This window comes from Eretmochelys imbricata, chromosome 3, assembly GCF_965152235.1.
Source record: "Eretmochelys imbricata isolate rEreImb1 chromosome 3, rEreImb1.hap1, whole genome shotgun sequence".
Taxonomy (NCBI): domain Eukaryota; kingdom Metazoa; phylum Chordata; order Testudines; family Cheloniidae; genus Eretmochelys; species Eretmochelys imbricata.
Genome location: NC_135574.1, coordinates 206,843,922 through 206,864,684, shown reverse-complemented (window position 1 = coordinate 206,864,684; position 20,763 = coordinate 206,843,922). Strand labels below are relative to the sequence as shown.

At 39.6% G+C, this 20,763-nt stretch overlaps 1 protein-coding gene across 1 annotated transcript in view; it reads right to left on the bottom strand.

The window, feature by feature from the left end:
• The window catches only part of XRN2 (5'-3' exoribonuclease 2), an 85,847-nt gene that overhangs the window by 63,492 nt on the left and 1,592 nt on the right, over positions 1 to 20,763 (bottom strand). The window contains exons 2-13 of the mRNA XM_077814162.1: positions 10,122 to 10,249; positions 9,928 to 10,039; positions 6,579 to 6,690; positions 5,439 to 5,497; positions 5,270 to 5,359; positions 4,039 to 4,111; positions 3,872 to 3,922; positions 3,339 to 3,496; positions 2,838 to 2,912; positions 2,608 to 2,741; positions 2,422 to 2,479; positions 2,217 to 2,324 (exon numbers count right to left, since the gene is read on the bottom strand). Of these exons, the coding sequence (XP_077670288.1) occupies positions 2,217 to 2,324; positions 2,422 to 2,479; positions 2,608 to 2,741; positions 2,838 to 2,912; positions 3,339 to 3,496; positions 3,872 to 3,922; positions 4,039 to 4,111; positions 5,270 to 5,359; positions 5,439 to 5,497; positions 6,579 to 6,690; positions 9,928 to 10,039; positions 10,122 to 10,249 (1,158 nt within the window). The remainder of the gene's footprint in view (positions 1 to 2,216; positions 2,325 to 2,421; positions 2,480 to 2,607; positions 2,742 to 2,837; positions 2,913 to 3,338; positions 3,497 to 3,871; positions 3,923 to 4,038; positions 4,112 to 5,269; positions 5,360 to 5,438; positions 5,498 to 6,578; positions 6,691 to 9,927; positions 10,040 to 10,121; positions 10,250 to 20,763) is intronic.

The window sequence follows — 20,763 nt, the reverse complement described above, 5'->3', positions numbered from 1 at the left end:
AAAGTGAAAACTACGCAGGGTTGTCTATTTTCAAAGGTGCTATTCACTACAGCAGTGAAACTAACAAAAAATCAGGTAAGTTTCACTACAGTGTTGCTTGAAACAAAGAAAGGCCATGGAGTTATTCACTCTAAAGGATGACCCAAAGGGGAGACTGGCGAGGCAGGAAAGGGAATTGTGTGTGTGAAGAGACTAGCCTTATTTCATTATCAGCGTTTCCTATATCATTGTACAATACAATGAACATCTTCAAAGTAGTAACTGTGACACTGGCAAACCAGATGCCAGCTCATGCCAAGTGCTCCTGGGCCACACTCAACGCTGACAGATGCACAGCTAGTAACCAGTCTGGTTTGCCTGTGTTAGTGTTATTAAAACTGATCGAGTTATAAGAAAGTGTTTAATGTTTAGACTTTATGAAATGCTTGGCTAATACTGCATCCTTATGTAGGATGCTTATAATATGTCCCATATTTTAAGGTAATATTTAAGTGTTTTCTCTGCAACTATAAAAATGTTTACTAAAACTATAAAACCCTAGTCAGGAGAGAAGCATTACCAAGTGTGAAATATTAAATTTACCACAAGAGGTGTCATCACCTCCCCCACAAAAGGTGGCTTATAGACACCAGACAAGCAATTGTGGAACATCAGCGGACAAAATACTTGGCTGACTGCTTCCCCAACACTCATGAAGAGGGTACATGCCCAGGCTCTTGTGACACCACAATTTGAACGTGGGGGGACGGGCATAAACATTCTAGCCAAGAAGGAATTGTCATCACTATACTGCTTGGAATTCAGACAGGGCAAAAATTTCTAACCATAAGCTAGGGATCCCCAAGCTGGTTGGCTTGGGTCAGCCTAAAGGACATATAAAGCTAGCATATTATAGCAGCTATTACCTTTTGGAACCTAAGACTCTCATTTATGTATGTTGATCTGCTTTATTCTTGTCAATAACTCGTTTCTTTTTCTTAGTAAATAAATCTTTAGTTAGTATTATAGGATTGGCTACAAGCATCGTCTTTGGTTTGAGATCTGAGGTACAACTGACCTGGGGTAATTGACTGGTCCTTTGGGACCTGGAGTAACCTGAATATGGTCGTGACGCTTGGTGTAAGGGACCGTCTATCACAAAGGTAAGCTTACCCGGCTGGTAAGACAGATTGGAGTACCAAGGAGGTTATCTGTGACTTCATATTACTGTGCTTTAGGAGTTCACACTTGTTACTTGGCTAGTGAAATCTAGTTCTACAACATATAACCAACCAGTTTGGGGACACTCACGCTCACGAGCCTCTCCAGACAGCTTGACAGCAACGTTTCAAGGAAAACTGTTTCTAAATTCTACTAAACACTGCAAAAAAACAGAGGTTCCCAAACTGGGGGCACCACAAGGCTACTGGGGGGCGCACACACCTGACAGGGCTGCACTCCAGGGCCAAAAATGGGCTCTGTCCAGCAGAGGAAGCATATGGGGTTCTGCAAGGACAGTCTCAGCTACCAGGACCAAGTACCATGCCCATCTCGCTCCCCTACTGCCACAGCTACCAACTGACAGTTTCACTCCTCTGCTGAGGAGGTTGGTGGGGACTTTGAGCAGGGAGCCATAGACTGCACCCAGGGAGGTACTAATCCCCTCCCCAGGGCCAGACAGATTGGCCCCAGCCCTTCACTATGGCCCCAGGGGCACGAAGCCTGCACCAGGGAAGTGGATGGAATTGTACTAAACAGACAGAGTCAGGAAGGCCAGTATACATGGGGTACAGCCTCCTGCTCCCCTCCTGACCCCAGGGCCAGCCCTTCAGTGCACCCCTCTTGCACTCCACTTATACAGGAGGACAAGATCAGGAGCTGGCTCCCAGCAACTGAGACAGGTGCGACTACAGCAAGACGCAGGCGGCTTCCTTGACGGCTACATGGTGAATACCCCTGCGCCTCCCATGGGGTACTAGGCACCCTGCTTCCTCCCTCCCCTGTGAGAACTGGGTACAGGGCACTCTTGGGAGCTGGGCACCTTGTTCTCCAACCCCCTTGGGTGCTGAGTACTCCCCCCACACCCCCAATATCGTGAGTACTCGTTACCCCTTTTCCAGCCCCAAAGATATGGCAGGCACACATGGGACATGAATCTGAAGGAGGGCGCAGCAAGAAGTTGAGGAACCTGTGATATAAGCCATCTAAGATGATCGTGGAGTTCAGAAATGCTTTACCTCATCATCTTTCCTCTTTTTAAAAATGCTATCTTCAACTTCTCCAACAGCCAACATGATCATCTGTACCCTTTGTAGGTTGACATAACCACTCTCTGTGAGGTACCCCTGCAAAAGAAGAAAGTTAATGCATGTGGTGTAGGGGGTTCCTCCCAAAATTTTGGATTTTTGTTTTCTAATAGCTACACAAAAAGTTTAAATGTACCCCAGTTTTGTGCACCACATTTTTATATATGCCAACCAGACGATCAATTGCTCCCTCCCTGTGAACAAAGCATAAAAAGAGTTAAGTTCTAGTCTCTCTGCCACTCTCGTTTACAGCGATGCTAGATATATCCACAGAAACAAATGTCAATAAATCTATTCTTGTATATCCAGTGGCTTTACATACCTGATCTCCAAAGATGGCAAATGAGGAAGAAAGTCATTTCCCACGAAGAAACACATGAAGACCCAGTCATCTACACTTCTCTCAATATCAAAAGTGAAAGGCAAACTGGCCATCGTTAGCTCTTTTTCCAAATACTGCAACAAAAAAAAAAAACAGACATTGGGAAGCTGGTCGGATGCTACTACAAATAGACTTTACATAAAGCAGCTTTACAAAACAATTTTGCATACCTCTCGCAGCACACTTAATCGGATAAAAATAAACTCTTGTTCAGAACCAGGAGGACAATCTGCAAACTGATCATGCTGCAGTACAAAAGAATATGGGAAAGCATTACTCACATGCTGGTCCACCTTAAAACTTTTTGGCTGAATATTAAAGGTTTAATCCAAAAGGAATTAAGTATAGAGATACAAGTCCAATTCCTGAAGCCTTTATACTATTTTTTCTTTGACAAATTGCCTACCAACTTTAATAGTAGTTTTACCAAACTAATTAGTAATGAAAGAGTGAGTAGTTTTCAAATTAGCACTGTATTGTAAAAAAGAGAGTCAGGTCATTCCATTCATATTACTGCTGTTGTACTTCAACCCCCCCCCCCCAAACAAAAAAAACAAAACACAAAAACACAACACAACAAAACAAAAAATCACCCACCATCTGTGGACACTAAACCTTACTACAATTGAACTAACAATCAAAGAACTACCACAAACTGTTAAAACTCTTACCTCTCCTTGTTTCTCTCTTGGCAAGCCTTGACAATCCTTAACCTCATGGCCAAACTGACTACAAAGACCACAAGGTTTGGGTTTATTTGGTTTAAACTCTTCTCTGATTATAGTGAAGTTTGGTTCATGTGTAGCTAGTCCAAGCATGATCAGATCAGCTATCAACCACAGCAAGAAAGAAAAGTAATGAAAAATAGACATTAAGGCTTGCATATGAGTTAAAGAATCAAGTGTATTCCATTTTAAACAACTGCGAGCAGGGCATGTGGGGGTGCATTCAGTACAATCTGAAATACTGTCCTGTAAAAATCAGTGTTGTTTGATACTACAGGTATAAATTAATTCTTCAGCTACGGATAATACTGGATCTTGCTCCCAAAAGTAAAGTAGAGCTTCCAAAAATACATTAACCAATCCATGGGATACTTCAAATGCATGCATCACCCTAAGCATCTAGCTTATTCACCATCTGGAAACTGCCAGTGTTAAAAGCTTAATCAACAAACTTATTGCTACAAAGGAGGAGGACTTACCATCAGCCCCACACAAACAATGATGAGTGTTTGGGTCATGGTTTGGTTGAGCTAAACAAAAGAAAAACAAGTGTGTTCAAATCAAGCTATTACATGCAATTTCATCGATTCTTCTGAACACGTCTTACAAGTATACAACAGAAGTGTGCACATTTTAGTTGACTTACCTCTCTGTCTTCTAATGTAATCCATGATTTTGTGTTCCCCTTCACCAGGAGCACTTGCATCAGATAAAATAACCTGTAAAACGTTTAGAGCTATGTAAACATTTTTTTTTTAAACTGTGCTGTTGACATTAAGAAGCGAGTAAACATTTAAGATTTGTGTCTTGACCATATGAATGCCAAACACTTGAAATGTTTAGTAATTGCATCTAAATTACCTTTACTTCAATATGAATTATACACTCATTGCACCCAATTTAAGAGTCACTTGTTATTTACACTCTCTGAATTACTTTATTCAAACAGATTTTCTACCAATTCTCTTAAAATAATACGTTAACTTCATCATAGAGTACTGACTAAAGTTAGTAGGACTGACAGTTAGCTAATATATCCAAAGTTTTCGAAGCAAGTTTAAAAGTCAGTTAAAACATGCATGAGACCCCCACAGACCTCCTTTAGAACTCTGGAATCCCAGACTCTCAGATACCACTGTGATGTGGATCATACAAGTACCCAGACAAACCAACAGTGAAGTTCACAAACTCAGTTGCTTATGAAGGGAACTGCCCCCCAAATTAGAACACATTTTAACAGCCCATCTAGGGTAAAAGAAATGGTGAGCAGTCTCTGAAGAGGCTGAATATTCTCCCTCCCAACACAGGGTAAATGCAATGTTATCAGTCAGCAGGAAGACTTGATGGGAAAAACAGGAAAGCCAAAAAGACAAGATGATAGAAGTGATAGGAATCATTTTGGTTGCCTAGTATTGTGTTGTCCTCCAATCACTTGTAATAAATGAGATCAAGAACTCAGGCCTGAGACCTACAAGAGGTAGAACGCAAGTTAAAAATCCAATACAGAAAAAGAAAAAAAAAAATTTTGTAAGAATGTGGGGGAAAACATAAGAGTAGAGTCTTAACTCACACAGTCTTTAGAGACAATGTACCTTGGCTTCCAATACCAAATCCTATTATTGTGCTCCTTAAACCCCATTTTTATATAAAATCATAACAAATGGCTCTACTGGACGGTGTTATTAGGATGAAATGTATCTTTTAGATGAAAAACCTTGATGTGCAAGTTACCCCCATCTCCAAGAACACCATAGTGCCAGAAGACACGGCTAATCTACTGTTTAAATGTACACTGTTCAATCATACTATAGTTCAGACTAAAACAAACCACTAAACTAAAACAATTTTTTTTTGAAGTAGGAAAGTGTGAAACTTACTGTCAAATTTTTCCACCCTGGGTCATTGTTTAAACGATCAGCAATGTAATAGCGAAGGCATTTAGCAAGATTGTCCATAAACTCGGTTCCCTAAAAGGCGACAGAAGAAAATAAATTAACCCATCATTTAGGTGTTAGCAGTAGCTGGTTGAAGTACAAGGCTACTTACTGGTGTAATACAATTGCTGTCAAATCTCTCTTTCACTTCTTCTGGAGGAAGAAAGCCACCTACAGAAAGAAGTTTAACAAAAACACGTCAAAATAAATAAGAAATGAACGCCACTTTTGCAGGATTATCTGGAAACAAATTGCTTATCTGAAACAGTGAACAAAAAACACGAGCCCTTCTAATAAAAACTATTTTTTGATCCCTCCAACCCAAGAGCAAGCTGTTGTTACCACTGCATTATCTTCAATCAAAATAAGCAGAGAATTAACAAGGAACAAGACTTCATGATAGTCATGAAGTACTTCAGACAAGGTCGTTGAGAAGAAAAAAATGAGTAAGCTCAAAAGCTTGTCTCTTTTGAGAACAAAAGGTGGGCAAATAAAAGAAATCACCTCACTCATCTCTCTCTCTACTACTCTGGGACCAACACTGCTATACTGTCACTGCAAACATGAAATAGTTCATGCAGGAGGCTGCAAAGATAACTTCTTCTCCCTGCTACAAGATGCTGGACAGAATTTGCCAGGAAGAGACTTCCTCTAACTAAAGCTGTTCTTGGCTTCCAAGAACTTTCCTCCTATACCTTCTCCACTTAGGGTGGCCAGATGTCCCGATTTTAGAGGGACAGTCCCAATATTTGGGAATTTTTCTTATATAGGCACCAATTACCCCGCACCCCCATCCCGATTTTCCTCACTTTCTATCTGGTCACCCTATCTGCCCATGTCTCCTTTCCCTACCTGCACCGTTGTGCCTTATACCACTGCCTCTCATTTAATGCCACAAGCATCTTCGTTCTTCCTCCACAGCACTTTTGATTAGCTCTCCATTACAACAACCACCCCTCCTCTCCCAACCTAACCTTAAAAAAATTAAAACGAATCAAGAGGTGCATGGGAGAAAGGAGGAGCATTTTTCTTTTGCACAATTTACTTTAGACTGTAAGCTCATTGGAGTAAGGATGTATTTTCATAAGTTACTATACTATGCATGCTTGTGGCAGTCACCGAGCCCTATATTTTTCTGTAGTATCTAGCCTCTGCCATAGTAAAAAAAGGTCTATTTCAAAACAAGATGCCACTCTCACACTTAAAGCCATCAGCTACTGAGTAGCATCAGATATGATGCAAACATCCGTACCTTTTGCCAAAATTTCTTGTCTTATTCTTTGCTTCTCTTCTGCACCTTCCATTCCTTCCTTTGATGCTCTGAATCGCCTGGATCTCTGCTGATTCATTTTTGCACGGGGAGCCTAAAACATGTGTTATAGTATTTTACTCAACATTGTATTTGATGTTTTTTTCCTTATCTGCTCAGTTGTTTTCTGTGACTTGTTAACACCCAACACAGCCTTATGGGGTTATTTAGACAATACATCAGGGTGGAGACAATCAGTTAAAAAGTTTTGCATCTTCCAACTGGCTCCTCCCTTCTTTTACATGTTCCCTCCTCCCCCAAATGAGTTCCCATAGCTGTAAGACCACAGGAAGCTAGTACTAGTATCACTGTGTGTTCTTTTGCTGAGCCAATTTCTGGGCAAGTGGTCTGTGATTTTCAAAAGGGAATGGGGGAAAGAATGTTGATACTTGGTCTTCGACATCACTGGCTGATAAAAGTCAGGTGAAAAATAAATATGCTCTCCAGGAAGTTTCTGAAGTGTCACAATGGTCTGCCAGGTCCACCGCAATTGCAGTGACCCCAAACTAGTAGTAGTGACTCAGGATTTCCTGGCTCTCTCATGTGGTCTAAGATAAAGTTATGGACTTTATTTTCAAAGTCCTAGTATCTCCAGTCTTAGAATATTAAAGCAGACTAAGGGCTTGTCTTCACTACCCCGCTACATCGGCGTAGCATGTCTGGTGAAGACACACTTTCGATGGGAGAGCACTTTGCCATTGCATCAACGTAATTACTCCACCTCAAAACAAGGCAGAAGTGGTGCAGACTTACATGGTAGTGTAGACAAGCCCTTAGGCTTCTGACCACTCAGACTTCAACCATCCTTTTAGTCACCCATCTATATCAATAGCCTCGTTTAGGTATCAGCCCTAGAAACCTTAAAAACATCCATCTCAGAACATGAAGCATCCGGGAAACCAGTAAAGCCAACATCCTCCCATAACTCTTAAGTAGTCACCAGCTCCTAAACAGTACTTAATCAGGGAACTCTGCTCCCAATTTTCTCTTGACATCCAGAGTTCCACTCCCATTCTTTTGGGGACTGCCCTTCCTTTTCTCCTTTTGGACTAGGAGGCTGTATTAGCAGAATGTCGCAGATCCACCCAAAATACCCCTCTCTCCTGTTCTGAAGCCATATTTTGTATCTTTCAACTTCCTCATCCCTTTCCAGGGATTCTTCTCATAAGTTACCAAAAAGAAAGTCTATCTTTTGTTACAGACAGGAGCAGTAGGCTAGATGATACGGGCTTATATTGCTATCAAATTTTTATAGCCATTACTTTCTCAATCCCAAGAAAAGTAGTATTGGGAGGTGCATAGCTCAAATTTCTAAAGATGATTTTGCATAATATCCACTGAAGAATTACATTCCTACAATCTAGATGTTTCATTTTTCAAGGTATTTGTGGAATGACTAAGCACAATCGAGGATGGATAGTTATGTACTGATTGTTCTATTACTAGCAAAAATAAGTTTTTGCATGTTAACTTTACGATAAATTTCCTCCCTTCTCCTTCAAGATTGGTTTGAGTTCTTGATCGGATGCCTTACGGAGACATGGAAAATGTGCGCAAGCATAAGGGAAATTCCTGAAGTTCAGGCTCTGAACTCCCAGTATAAGGTTCTCTCTTGTTATAGTTACAATTTCAGACCTAGAGATGATCCCAAAACAATGGATTCCCTTGACTCAAGAAGCAGACACCCATTTCCTCCATCCTTGCCTCAGCTTCCGTGCAACTTCCAGCTGCTTGGCAGGGTGCCTGCCCATCAGTTTCCTCTTTAGCTTTAGCCTATTCATGCCTATATTTCTAGTTTTATCAGGACTCAGTCTCCACATTCTCTCATGTCTTACCCTCTACTGTTGGATATTCCTCATTAGATCTTTGCCATCTCCCTGTGTCTTTAGGGGATGGGAACGAGAAGGGAGAATGAGCGCCGGCGCAGATCTGAATCTACACTAGAGTTACCCAAGAACTGCCTGTGGGTCTGCTAAAGCTTCTGATGATTATTCACAGTAATGGGAAAAGTTGCAGCTCACACTGATCACAGGAGTCCTGCCCAGAAAGGAACAGCAGTCTGCTACAATGCATCCCTTTATTTTCCTTATCTATCCCCAATTACTAGCTCAATAATGCACAGTAGTTAGCCACTACATCATTGCCAAAGTTGATTTTATAAACAGCATTTGCTAGTGAGGTAGGATGCAACTTGAGACATGACTGAAGGTAGAAAGGCCTTTTATAATGCTGCCAGGTGCCTGTCTCAGTGAGAAAACTCAGCAGTGGGTGCTAGTAGCATCCAAGTCTCAGCCACTCACCATGTGTAAGCTTTAAAATTTCCCTGGCAACATAAATGAAACTTACAAGTGCTGTATAACTGAGAAACATTATTTAGTATGAACTCTCTCTTACCACAATGTAACACCACAGGTAATAGGTTTACTGATGACATTTTTTTGCATCATAATACCATAAACTGTAACACAGGACACAGTATCCTAAAATCTCTAGCAGAGAACATTTTATTTAAGTTTGTTTTTGTTTGTTTTTAAGGACACAGCAACGTAATTGAGTGCATATATAAAGATCTACAAATGGGGCGGGAGGGGGAAATCTTTCAAATAGATACACACAGGCAGAATCTTGAGAAAAACTGATCTGGAGCCTTTGAAACAAATTTTAGTATAACTGATAGGGTTACATAATCAGAAATAGAATACTTAGAATAATGCTTTTTTGTTGGGTTGTTCCTTCAACCAAAACACCTGTATTAACTTGTTTCCCAAGGTACTGTATACAAGTCAGCCAAGGCAAGCTGGGGAAGAAGTCAAGCAACAAACGTAGCTGAGTTCTTGAAATCTTTCAAAATACAATTAAATTAGTTGCTAAATGTTGTGTGTCCATTTGTATGCTTTTCTGATCTTTCACAGCCTGCTTGCTGCACAAACTACCACTGATTTGCCACAAGTACTCCTTTTCTTTTTACTGATTTCATAGATTCATAGGATTTAAGGCCAGAAGGGACCATTAGACTGGCCCTTATTTACAATGGACTTGTGTTCTGAGGAAGCAAAGCAAAAGCTATCCCACATAACCCTTCACCCCAATATAATACACTAGACAAGAAAGCTTACTTTGCTAACAGTTCTTCGACATATGCCAAGGTGAAGTGTTAGTCAAATATTGGGTGTAGTAATTAAAACAATACACATTAAATGAAAAGCTAAACTAGTGCCTAATGAAGTTTATGAAAGCAGACAGCATCAACTTTAGCATTATATGGAAACAAGACAAACATTTCAGTACTTACTACTCCATCTATTGCCATGTAGAGAAGTCGTCTTGGCCTGACAATGTTGAAAAGTCTGTCAATGTACTCAAAAATGGCAACCATCATTTCATCTTCATTTTTGGGAGCTGGTCTATAATTTACAAGACATCCTGTTAATGTTTCAGATAATATATAATACAAACTATTTATGAAGTGACAAAAGTGTCACTTACTTGTCCTCAGGATGTGTACATGGATGGATAATACCATTCATATCCAAATACAGGTTATCAAACTCCACCTCATTAGGATTAGGCTTGCTGGTATCAACTGGAATTTTGATGCCATTGCATTCTTTAGGCTGTGAACACAGTAATAACAAGCCTTTCAGTATTTGCCATATTTGCAACAATTTTGTTATCAGAGAGGCATTAAATACGTCAGACCCAAATGAGATTTAAAAAGAAAAAAGGTGAAGGAGCAAAGAGTTGAATATCAGCCCACAAAATGATTACACATAGACCATGTCTACACTACAAAACAGGCTTTGTTTAAAACTGGGCAAACATTATACGTTGTTATATGGCCACACAGACAAGAAATAAAACACTCCCACTACAATTAGGTAACATAACCAAGTTTAAGCCAGGGTTAAAACATTGTCCTTTAACATGTTTATATTTTTCCCCTCTGTTCACAAAAGCAAGAATAATGGTGCAAAAGAGAATGTTGTAGGGCCAGCAGGACCTTACATGGCTTCTGTAAATTTGATTGACAAAGGGACCTGTCTATAGTTATAATCAGTAGGAGGTTTTACAATAGCAGTCCTACTTCAGTCTTTGAACTTTATGCAAGAGATGGACTGGCACGTTTAGATAAACCAGGGCCATTATTTATTTCTCCAATATTAAATACTTAGCTTTACAGCACAGATAAAACAAAAAGACACCACTACTTTTTGGTTCTCCCTCTCTTTTTAGAGGAGTCAAAATCATGGTGAACAGATGACCAATCTTTAACTTATTAGATTTTGGGGCACAGCAGAAGCACTCATACCCATTATGCTAAGCATCACTAGTAACAGTGATAGGGATAGGAAAGAAGCACCTGCTTTCCCTTTACCTTTGGGAAACATTAGTTAAGAACGGCCATACGGGGTCAGACCAAAGGTCCATCTAGCCCAGTATCCTGTCTTCTGACCGTGGCCAATTGCAGGTGCTTCAGAGGGAATGAACAGAACAGGCAATCATCAAGTGATCCATCCTCTGTCATCCACTACCAGCTTCTGGCAAACAGAGGCTAGGGACACTCAGAGCAGGTGTTGCATCCTTGCCCATCCTGGCTAATAACCATTGAGGGATCTATCCTCTATGAACTTATCTAGCTCTTTTTTTTTTAAACACTGTTATAGTCTTGGCCTTCACAAGATCCCCTGGCAAAGAGTTCCACATGTTGACTGTGCACTGTATGAAGTACTTCCTTTTGTTTGTTTTAACCTGCTGCCTAATAATATCACTGGATAACCCCTAGGTCTGGTGTTATGTGAAGGGATAAATAACACTTCTTTATTTACTGTCTCCACACTAGTCAAGATTTTATAGACCTGTATTGTATCCCACACTTATTCGTGTCTTGTCCAAGCTGAGAAGTCCCGGTCTTCTTAATTATTCCTCATATGGAAGCTGTTCCATACCCCTACCCATCTGTGTTGCCCTTCTCTGTATCTTTTCCAATTCTAATAGTTTTTTTTTTAAGATGGGATGACCAAGCTGCATGCAGTACTTAAGATGTGGATGTACCATGCATTTATATACAAGCATGATATTTTCTGTCTTATCTTTCTCTTTCCTAACGCTCCTAACATTGTTAGCTTTTTATGACTGCTGCTGCACATTGCATGGATCTTTTCAGAGAACTATCCACGATGACTCCAAGATCTCTTTCTTGAGCGGTAACAGCTAATTTAGACCCCATCATTTTGTATGTATAGCTGGGATTATATTTTTCAATGTGCATTACTTTGCATTTATCAACACTGATTTTCACCTGCCGTCCAGGTTTGAGAGATCCCTTTGTAACTCTTTGCAGATTGCTTTGGAGTTAACTATCTTCACTACTTTTGTTTATAGTTCAAGGTGTGAAAAGAGTTTAAGATTGGCCTCGAAAGACTAGCTTCCTCCTGCTCCCTGTACACAGACAGATAAGATCCTGCCAACGCTCTTGCCCACCAGTAGTCAGCTTTCCCTTTTGTGGGGAGGGAGGGAGGGAATACATCTCATTCTGCCCACTGACTACCAGATGTTTTGGGATGCTCAGACACCACCCATTACCTTCCAGTTTGAGGAATTTGTCTCCAAAGCAGATTGATGACCATAATTTCATGACCAATAACCAGACAAAAATCTATTACTCAATTTTCCCTTAGCCAAATCAGTAGTTTCCAACTTTCATGCCCCACGCTCTTCTTTCCACTCTGGCACATTGTAAAATGTCATTACCTAATGAACAGACCCAAAACAAACAGTTGAACAGATTGCATTAAACACCAAATAGATTACAGGCTGCAAACCCTGAATTTTCAAACTTCTGGAGACGGTCATTCCGCTGTCTCACAATCACACATGCTTTGGTCCTGCCTCTTTAATAAAAGGACTGCTACTGCTCTCCTTATAAATAGTAAAGACACCTAATGCTCTTCATTATTAAAATTCGCAAATCATTTTTGAAGAGCTCTAGCATCTCCGTGGTATACTACAGTGTCTTGAAACTTAGCAGGAAGATACTCCTGAGGGCCTGATCTCTGAAGCACCCAAAATTAGTGGAGACTGTTGCAAGTTCTAACCTTCATTTTCCCGTGCAACTATCCCTGCACCTCACAAAGGTGTTCCAAAGACAAACTGATTGCTCTTTGTGAGACTCCGGTATTATGGCAGCAAGCACCACAGAAAATCCCTTGAGGAAATTAATAATTCTGTATTCAGTGTAGAGAGAACTAAATAATGCAGTAAGGCAGGCATGGGGCCACACACTGAATGATAAATACTGAAAAGCTGCCTTAATCCCTCAGCACCATCCATCCTGTGCACGGAATGAGACAGAGATTCTATTGAGAGAAAAAAAGATGTATGGGATCACGTAATTAGAGACTCAATGCACAGGCACAAGGGGGCCAAATAACAGTTCCATAATCAAGTACAATTTGTCATTAGTTATTTAGATTGTGGTAGCGTCCGACAGATTAAGTGCTTGCCACCCAGAAGACGACAGTCTGTACACCAAGAGCGCACAGCCCCACAAACACCTGTATGCTATGCTCAGCCTAGAAGTACTAGACCACCCAATCAACTTTTCTATTAAGATCTGCCTCCTCAGCCTTGATAAGGACAATGCAATGTCATCCTACTTTAAAAAAAACAAACAAACAAACCACAAACCCATACACGTATCCGAGCAGCTCTTATACAAAAGAGGCATTCAATCACAGAGTCCAAGCTGGAATCAGCCTCTATCCTACTCAATCAAACAACTCATTCGCTCCTGGGCAGCTGACATGGACCATTTCTCTCAGTCCTGGTAAATGATGTAAGCCATTTCCACTCTGCAAAAGCTGTTAATAATCACATTTTAAGTGATCACTGCACAGCTGTGTCTTAAGGCTTGATCCAAAGCCCATCACTGAGACGCTTTCCCTAGGAATACATACTTTCTAGAACTTCCTTTACCAAAATACCCCCACACAACACATCTAGCAACTTCAACTATCTTTAACTATTACTGCTGGGAGAGGGAAGTGTAGAGAAGGAGTGTGTACAAGAAAGAAGGCTGTGGGGGCAGTGATAACCTGGTGTATAACAGCTATGTTAATAGTAAGGTGTTTGCACGTGGGTGGGAGAGTGGAGTGTATGTTTTGTCACATGACTTCATTTTCTAGCTTTTTGTAGCTGTGCATCAGGTACGTTACAGACATAGCAACCAGGAACGCTTCAAAATGAAGTTTGTGTAGTAACATATTGAAGATCAGGCTAAAGATTTTGCTTAAACACTGATTCTCAAGAACAAAGTTAACTCAACAGGACAAGTTTCAGTACTGGAAACTTTTCAGTTCATGCGTCTGAATGTTTCTGTTTTAACTCAATAACGCTGCTGGTCACTCAACTGGTGTGTATATATTAAGATTCCCATAGCACCATCTTAAGCAAGTAAAATTATAGTTTGACTGTAATAATGGAGCATTAAACCCTAACATTTTATCCTTGAAGTGAGTTTAGGGCATCACCTTCGTTTACCTGCTGAGAAAAACACTTTCAGCAAAAAAAAAAAAGTTGCAGTAAGAAAGGGATTTAAAGTCTTCTCAGTTATAAGACACGGTACACACTGCATCTCAAGGTAGAAGTTGAGAATATTCTTAAACAGCCTGATACAATCCCTAGGGCTGTCAAGTGATTGAAAATGTAGAAAACATCAAAAATATTTAAATAAATGGTATTCTATTATTGTTTAACAGTGCGATTAATCGCAATTAATTTTTTTAATATATTGATTTGAATTACAACATAGAATACAAAGTGTACAGTGCTCACTTTATATTTATTTTTATTACAAATATTTGTGCTGTAAAAAACAAAGGAAATAGCATTTTTCAATTCACCTCATAAAAGTATCATAATACAATCTCTTTATCATGAACACTGAACTTACAAATGTAGATTTTCTTTTGTTACATAAATGCACTCAAAAACAAAACGTAGAACTTTAGAGCCTACAAGTCCACTCAGTCCTACTACTTATTCAGCCAATCGCTAAGACAAACAAGTTTGTTTACATTTATGGGAGATAATGCTGCCGGCTTCTTATTTACAATGTCACCTGAAAGTGAGAACAGACATTCGCATAGCACTTTTGTAGCTAGCACTGCAAGATATTTACATGCCAGATATGCTAAACATTCGTATGCCCCTTCATGCTTTGGCTACCATTCCAGCGGACATGCTTCCATGCCGATGACACTCATTAAAAAAAAAAAAAATACGTTCATTAAATTTGTGACTGAACTCTTTGTGGGAGAATAGTATGTCTCCTGCTCTGTTTTACCCTCATTCTGCCATGTATTTCATATTATAGCAGTCTCGGATGATGACCCAGCACATGTTGTTCGTTTTAAGAACACTGACTGCAGATTTGACAAAACACAAAGAAGGTGCCAATGTGAGATTTCTAAAGCTACAGCACTCAACCCAAGGTTTAAGAATCTGAAGTGCCTTCCCAAATCTGAGCGGGACGAGGTGTGGAGCACGTTTTCAGAAATCTTAATAGATCAACGCTCCGATGCGAAAACTGCAGAACCCGAACCATCAAAAAAGAAAGTCAACCTTCTGCTGGTGACATCTGACTCAGATGACGAAAGTGAACATGCATCGGTCTGCATTGCTTTGGATCGTTATTGAGCAGAACACGTCATCAGCATGGATGCATGTCCTCTGGAATGGTGGTTGAAGATGAAAGGACATATGAATCTTTAGTGCATTTGGCACGTAAATATCTTGAAACATCAGCTACAACAGTGCCATGCGAATGTCTGCTCTCACTTTCAGGTGACATTATAAACAAGAAGCAGGCAGCATTATCTCCTGCAAAAAACCAAAAACTTTTTTATCCGAGTGACTGGCTGAACAAGAAGTAGAACTGAGTGTACTTGTAGGCTCTAAAGTTTTACATTGTTTTATTTTTGAATGAAGTTATTTTTTGTATGTAATTTTACATTTGTAAGTTCAAATTTCATGATAGACTGCATTACTTGTATGAGGTAAATTGAAAAATACTATTTATTTTGGTTTTTACAGCACAAATATTTGTGATAAAAATAAATATAAAATGAGCACTGTACACTTTGTATTCTGTGTTTTAATTTAAATCAATACAGTTGAAAATGTAGAAAACATCCAAAAATTGTTAATAAATTTCAATTGGTATTCTATTGTTTAAAAGTGTGATTAATCGCGATTGTTTTTTTTTTTGAGCTAATGCATGAGTGAACTGCGATTAATCAACAGCCCTAATAATTACAAATATAGTTCAAACTTCACTTTATTATGCTCAGATTATGAACACAGGAATAAAAGAGGGCAGTTGTTAGTGGATTTTCGAACTCATGTGGCATCATTCAGTAGTCTGAAAGAACCTTTATCAAATCTTTTCTGAGTTACTGTTATACACTATCATCACTGACTACATCCTTAAAATGAAATCATCCGTTTCCCAGATCTTGACGTTTTTGGATAAGACTTTACATTCCTTGTATTACCAGATTCAAATAGAGAACTGAAAGCAGAAAATACCACAGATCATGCACCAGGTCCAGAAGAACTATTACTCCAGTTTTAAAAGCCATAAAATAATGTCTTGCTTCACATCTCTTACAGATAGTCCATATTCATGAAAACAAGGAATCCTGCCAGTATTTTCTCTTGAAGCACGAATCAACGTTTAAAAATACTGAAGATAAAATAAATCAGATGGTAAGATTTATGATCAGGATAATTTCAGCCTTTTTTAAAGCTAATTTTCTCTCTCTGATTCTCCCTTCTATTATGCATCCAGACCAGTCAAGGTACATCTCAGACTATCTGACTAATCATGAAATAAGAACATTATGTAATATGGAGAATTAAGCAAAAATTTGTATCAGATGCATTGATACATGCATCTGATACAAATGTATGAGTGGGTCTATTAGCAAAAGTTTTTTTCTACGCTAACTTTGAATAATTTAATATTATAAAGCTTTTCGAGTCAACTGAGAGTGTCACTTTAAAAAAACAAAACAGTATTCATTCTGATTATATAATGGGACAAGACAGCCATCTTCTCTTTACTTCTATTTGTTCTTTCAATCAAACACCTCACTATAGCTAACTGATTCAGGTATAAAAGGCTTACAACTATATGACATAGAACATAAAATTGCCCTCTAGTGATATTTCGCTTCACCCTCAAGATTATATTTTGCTTATATTCAGGCTCTTTTTAAAGATTTTGTAAAGTAGCTTGGTTTAACTTTACCCTTATATGCTCATATAACCAATACGCCGCCATCAAATTTTCAATGAAAAATAGTCTTGTAATGGATTGAAGTATCTGGGAACGATGTCTCTTGTGATATAACTAAATTGTTCAAACAACTGAAAATAGATCTCCGGATATGACACTCTAGCTGTCACTTTATTAGGTCATGTGAATTTGATTAATATTCTCCCCAGGATTTTGTAGCATCTTCAATCTTTCTCTTATTCCTGCTTGATTTAAGATTAACCAATTTATTTCTCTTTGTAAAATAAAAGAGCAAGGATCGACCTGTTAATATTTCAAAAAGAGACAAGCTTCCATGAGATCCAACTCAACTTTTGAATTTATGGCCAGATTTCGATACCAACAATCACAAATATACTTTATTCCATGTAGCGTCCCATGGAAAACAGGATTCACTCCTGGAGTAAGTCACTATTCAATGTAAGAACATCAGGATCAGACAAATTAAATTTGCCATAAACTGTTTCCACAAGAGGTTTAAAATTCAAAATGATCTGGTCAAACTGGAGAAACGGTCTGAAGTAAATTGGATTAAATTCAATAAGGACAACTGTAAAGTACTCCACTTAGGAAGGAAAAATCAGTTGCACACACACAAAATGGAAAATAGCTGTCTAGGAAGGAGTACTGCAGAAAGGGATCGGGGGGTCATAGTAGTTCACAAGCTAAATGAGAGTCAGTGTAACAGTTGCAAAAAAAACCAAAAAACAAAAAAAAACATTCTGGGATGTATTAGCAGGAATGTTGTAAGCAAAACACAAGAAGTAATTCTTCCGCTCTACTACACGCTAATTAGACCTCAACTGGAGTACTGTGTCCAGCTCTGGGCAACACATTTCAGGAAATGTGGACAAACGAGAAAATCCAGAGTGGAGCAACAAAAATGATTAAAAGTCTAGAAAACATGACCAATGAGGAAAGATTGAAAAAAACTGGGTTTATTTAGTCTGGAGAAGAGAAGGGGGGGAGGAAGGACACAAATGACATGATAACAGTTTTCAAGTACATAAAAGGTGGTTACAAGGAGGAAGGAGAAAACTTGTTATCCTTACCGTCTGACGACAGGCCAAGAAGCAATGGCCTTAAATTGCAGGAAGGGAGGTTTAGGCTGGAAATTAGGAAAAACTTCCTAACTGTCATGATGGTTAAGCACTGAACTAAACTGCCTAGGGAGTTTGTGGAATCTCCATCACTGGAGATTTTTTTTTAAGAGCAGGTTAGACAAACACCTGTCAGGGATGGTCTAGATAATAATCACTCTGGACATTAGTGCAGAGGACTGGACTAGATAACCTCTTAAGGTCCCTTCTAGTCCCACGATTCTATCTAATCTCATTAAGTGTGGTCCCAAACATTAGTCACTCTCACCATTATACTTTAAACGCTTCAGAGAGCTGTCCAATTTTATTCCAGGATGTGAAAATTTTAGTTACAAAAGATGGGAAAGTGATCACAATCTTAGTAAGGTGAAGATTTTATGTATTGTTTTTTACCCTTACACAGATGTCTGATCAAATAAAAACAGCTTTTCAATGGTTTATACACAAACAAAGGCTGCTCTCATCAGTAAGATAAAAACCATACAGAATTAGGAAATACAAAATGAAGGATTAAATTTAAGGATTAAAAAGATAGCAAAATCAAGTACTTTCACATTAGGAAATACCAGAATGAACATTGCCCACGCAACCTTAATTTAGCTGCCTTGTGTGTATGCATTATGATACAGCCTTTCATTAGATGCAGAAGTGACTACCTGTGAAAAATCTGGGGGTAAGGACCTCTGATAGAGGCAGGGATGGAACCCCAGTCTCTAGGGCAGTTGTCAACTGCCCTAACCACAAGGCCATCCCCTTTCTTCCTACACTCCCCTGCCTCATTCATCACAAACCTTCAACTTCTGCAATAAAAAAAGGCAGGGACCCTATAGAAAACAGACTTCCTCACTACACCGATTCATTCCCATAGCATATCCATCCTACCCGAATGAACTTGGGTCGTGTTTGGTTTAAAAGAGAGCTCATGTAAGACTACCATAATGCATATGCACAAGGGGGCCAAATTAAGGTTGCACAGGAAACATTCACTTTGGCATTTCCTAATTTGAGTGCTTGACTTTGCAGCCTTTTACTACTTTTTAATCCTTAAATCCCTAATTTTTTTTATGGTTTAGTATATTTATGAGAGCAACCTTAACATTAAGTCAAGGTTTTTGCTTGTGAATTGCCTTAGTTTAATAAAATTCTCTATGTAAGTGCTACTTAACTAGTAAAGTACTTACAAATGTCATCTTCAATGTGAACTTTATTGTCATTGTTATCTTTGTGAAGCTCATTCAAAAAAAGAGAAGAGAAACCATTTTGAAAACTACCAATCTGCAATCTGTGTGTTTGTCCTTTTTCCCTTAACATATATGGAGAGCATGAAAGTGTTTGGCTTCTATTCCAACCCAAGAAAGGTGAAAGAAAAGTGAAAGAGTTGCTTGATTTTTCACACTGAAGCAAAAAAAGCTGCAGTTTTTAGACCTTCATCTAGAATAGGATGGGCAAACTTTTTGGCCTGAGGGCCACATCTGGGTATGGAAATTGTATGGCGGGTCATAAATGCTCACAAAATTGGGGGTTGGGGTGTGGGAGGGAGTTAGGGTTTCAGCAGGGGGGTGCGGGTTCTGTGGTGGGGCTGGGGGTGAGAGGTTGGGGGTGCAAGAGGGTGCTCCGGCCTGGGACCAAGGGGTTCGGAGGGTGGGAGGGGGATCAGGGATAGGGCAGGGGCACAGGAGGGGTCAGGGGTGCAGGCTCCGGACAGCGCTTACCTCTAGCAGCTCCTGGAAGCAGCGGCATGCCCTCCCTCTGGCTCATACGCAGAGGCAAGGCCAGGTGGCTCTGCACGCTGCGCTGTCCACAGGCACTGCCCCTACAGCTCCCATTGGCCGCAGCTGCTGGCCAATGGGAACCGCAGGGGCAGTGTGTGGCGCCCCCTGGCTACCCCTACATAGCTGGGACAATCCACTGCTTCCAGGAGCCCCAGCATTCATGGAGCGGGACAACCTCCTAACCCCACTCCCTGGCTGGATCTCAAGGGCTGGAGCAGTCTGAAGGGCTGGATGCAGTCCCCGGGCCATAGTTTGCCCACTCCTAATCTAGAAACTAGTACGTAAGCTCAAGCAACTGCTGTAAGGGAAAGTTAATCCTCACCCACCTCATCGTTGACAGAAAAAAAACCCAAAACTGTTAGACAGTATTCCTTACCAAGCTATTGAATCATCCATTTAAATATCAGAAGAATGGAATGGATATGTGAGAGATCATGAAACACTTGACAATGTTCCAAGAAGTCAGAGCACAATTATACCTCTCAATCCCAAAAATATTATGAAGAAATTGAAGGAAATTCAGAGCGAACGTACAAGCATGATTAAGTGGTTTGAGGACTATATAGGAGAAAAAATAAAGTGAACAAAATGTGTTCAATCATTCTTCCCCCAAAATTTCCCATTACATCATTTTCCACCTCTAAAGTATGTAGTCTATAACTGTTACTTTTATATCATAGCATACACAAGTTTACTTGTAATTGGTTATGATGAAGCACTGACATTTTTGTATCAGTATTGTAAAACTACATTTAAGTTTGTTGCTTTAAAACCTAAAACTCTGCAGCTGAGAAGTGGTCTTAGTTGCTAAAAAAACTCTTGTGATCTCTCCACATCTCTGCAGTTTGCTAACAATTATAAATCTGATAGAATATTTTCTATTAGTTACTTATTGTACAGGCCTAACAGCCCAAAAG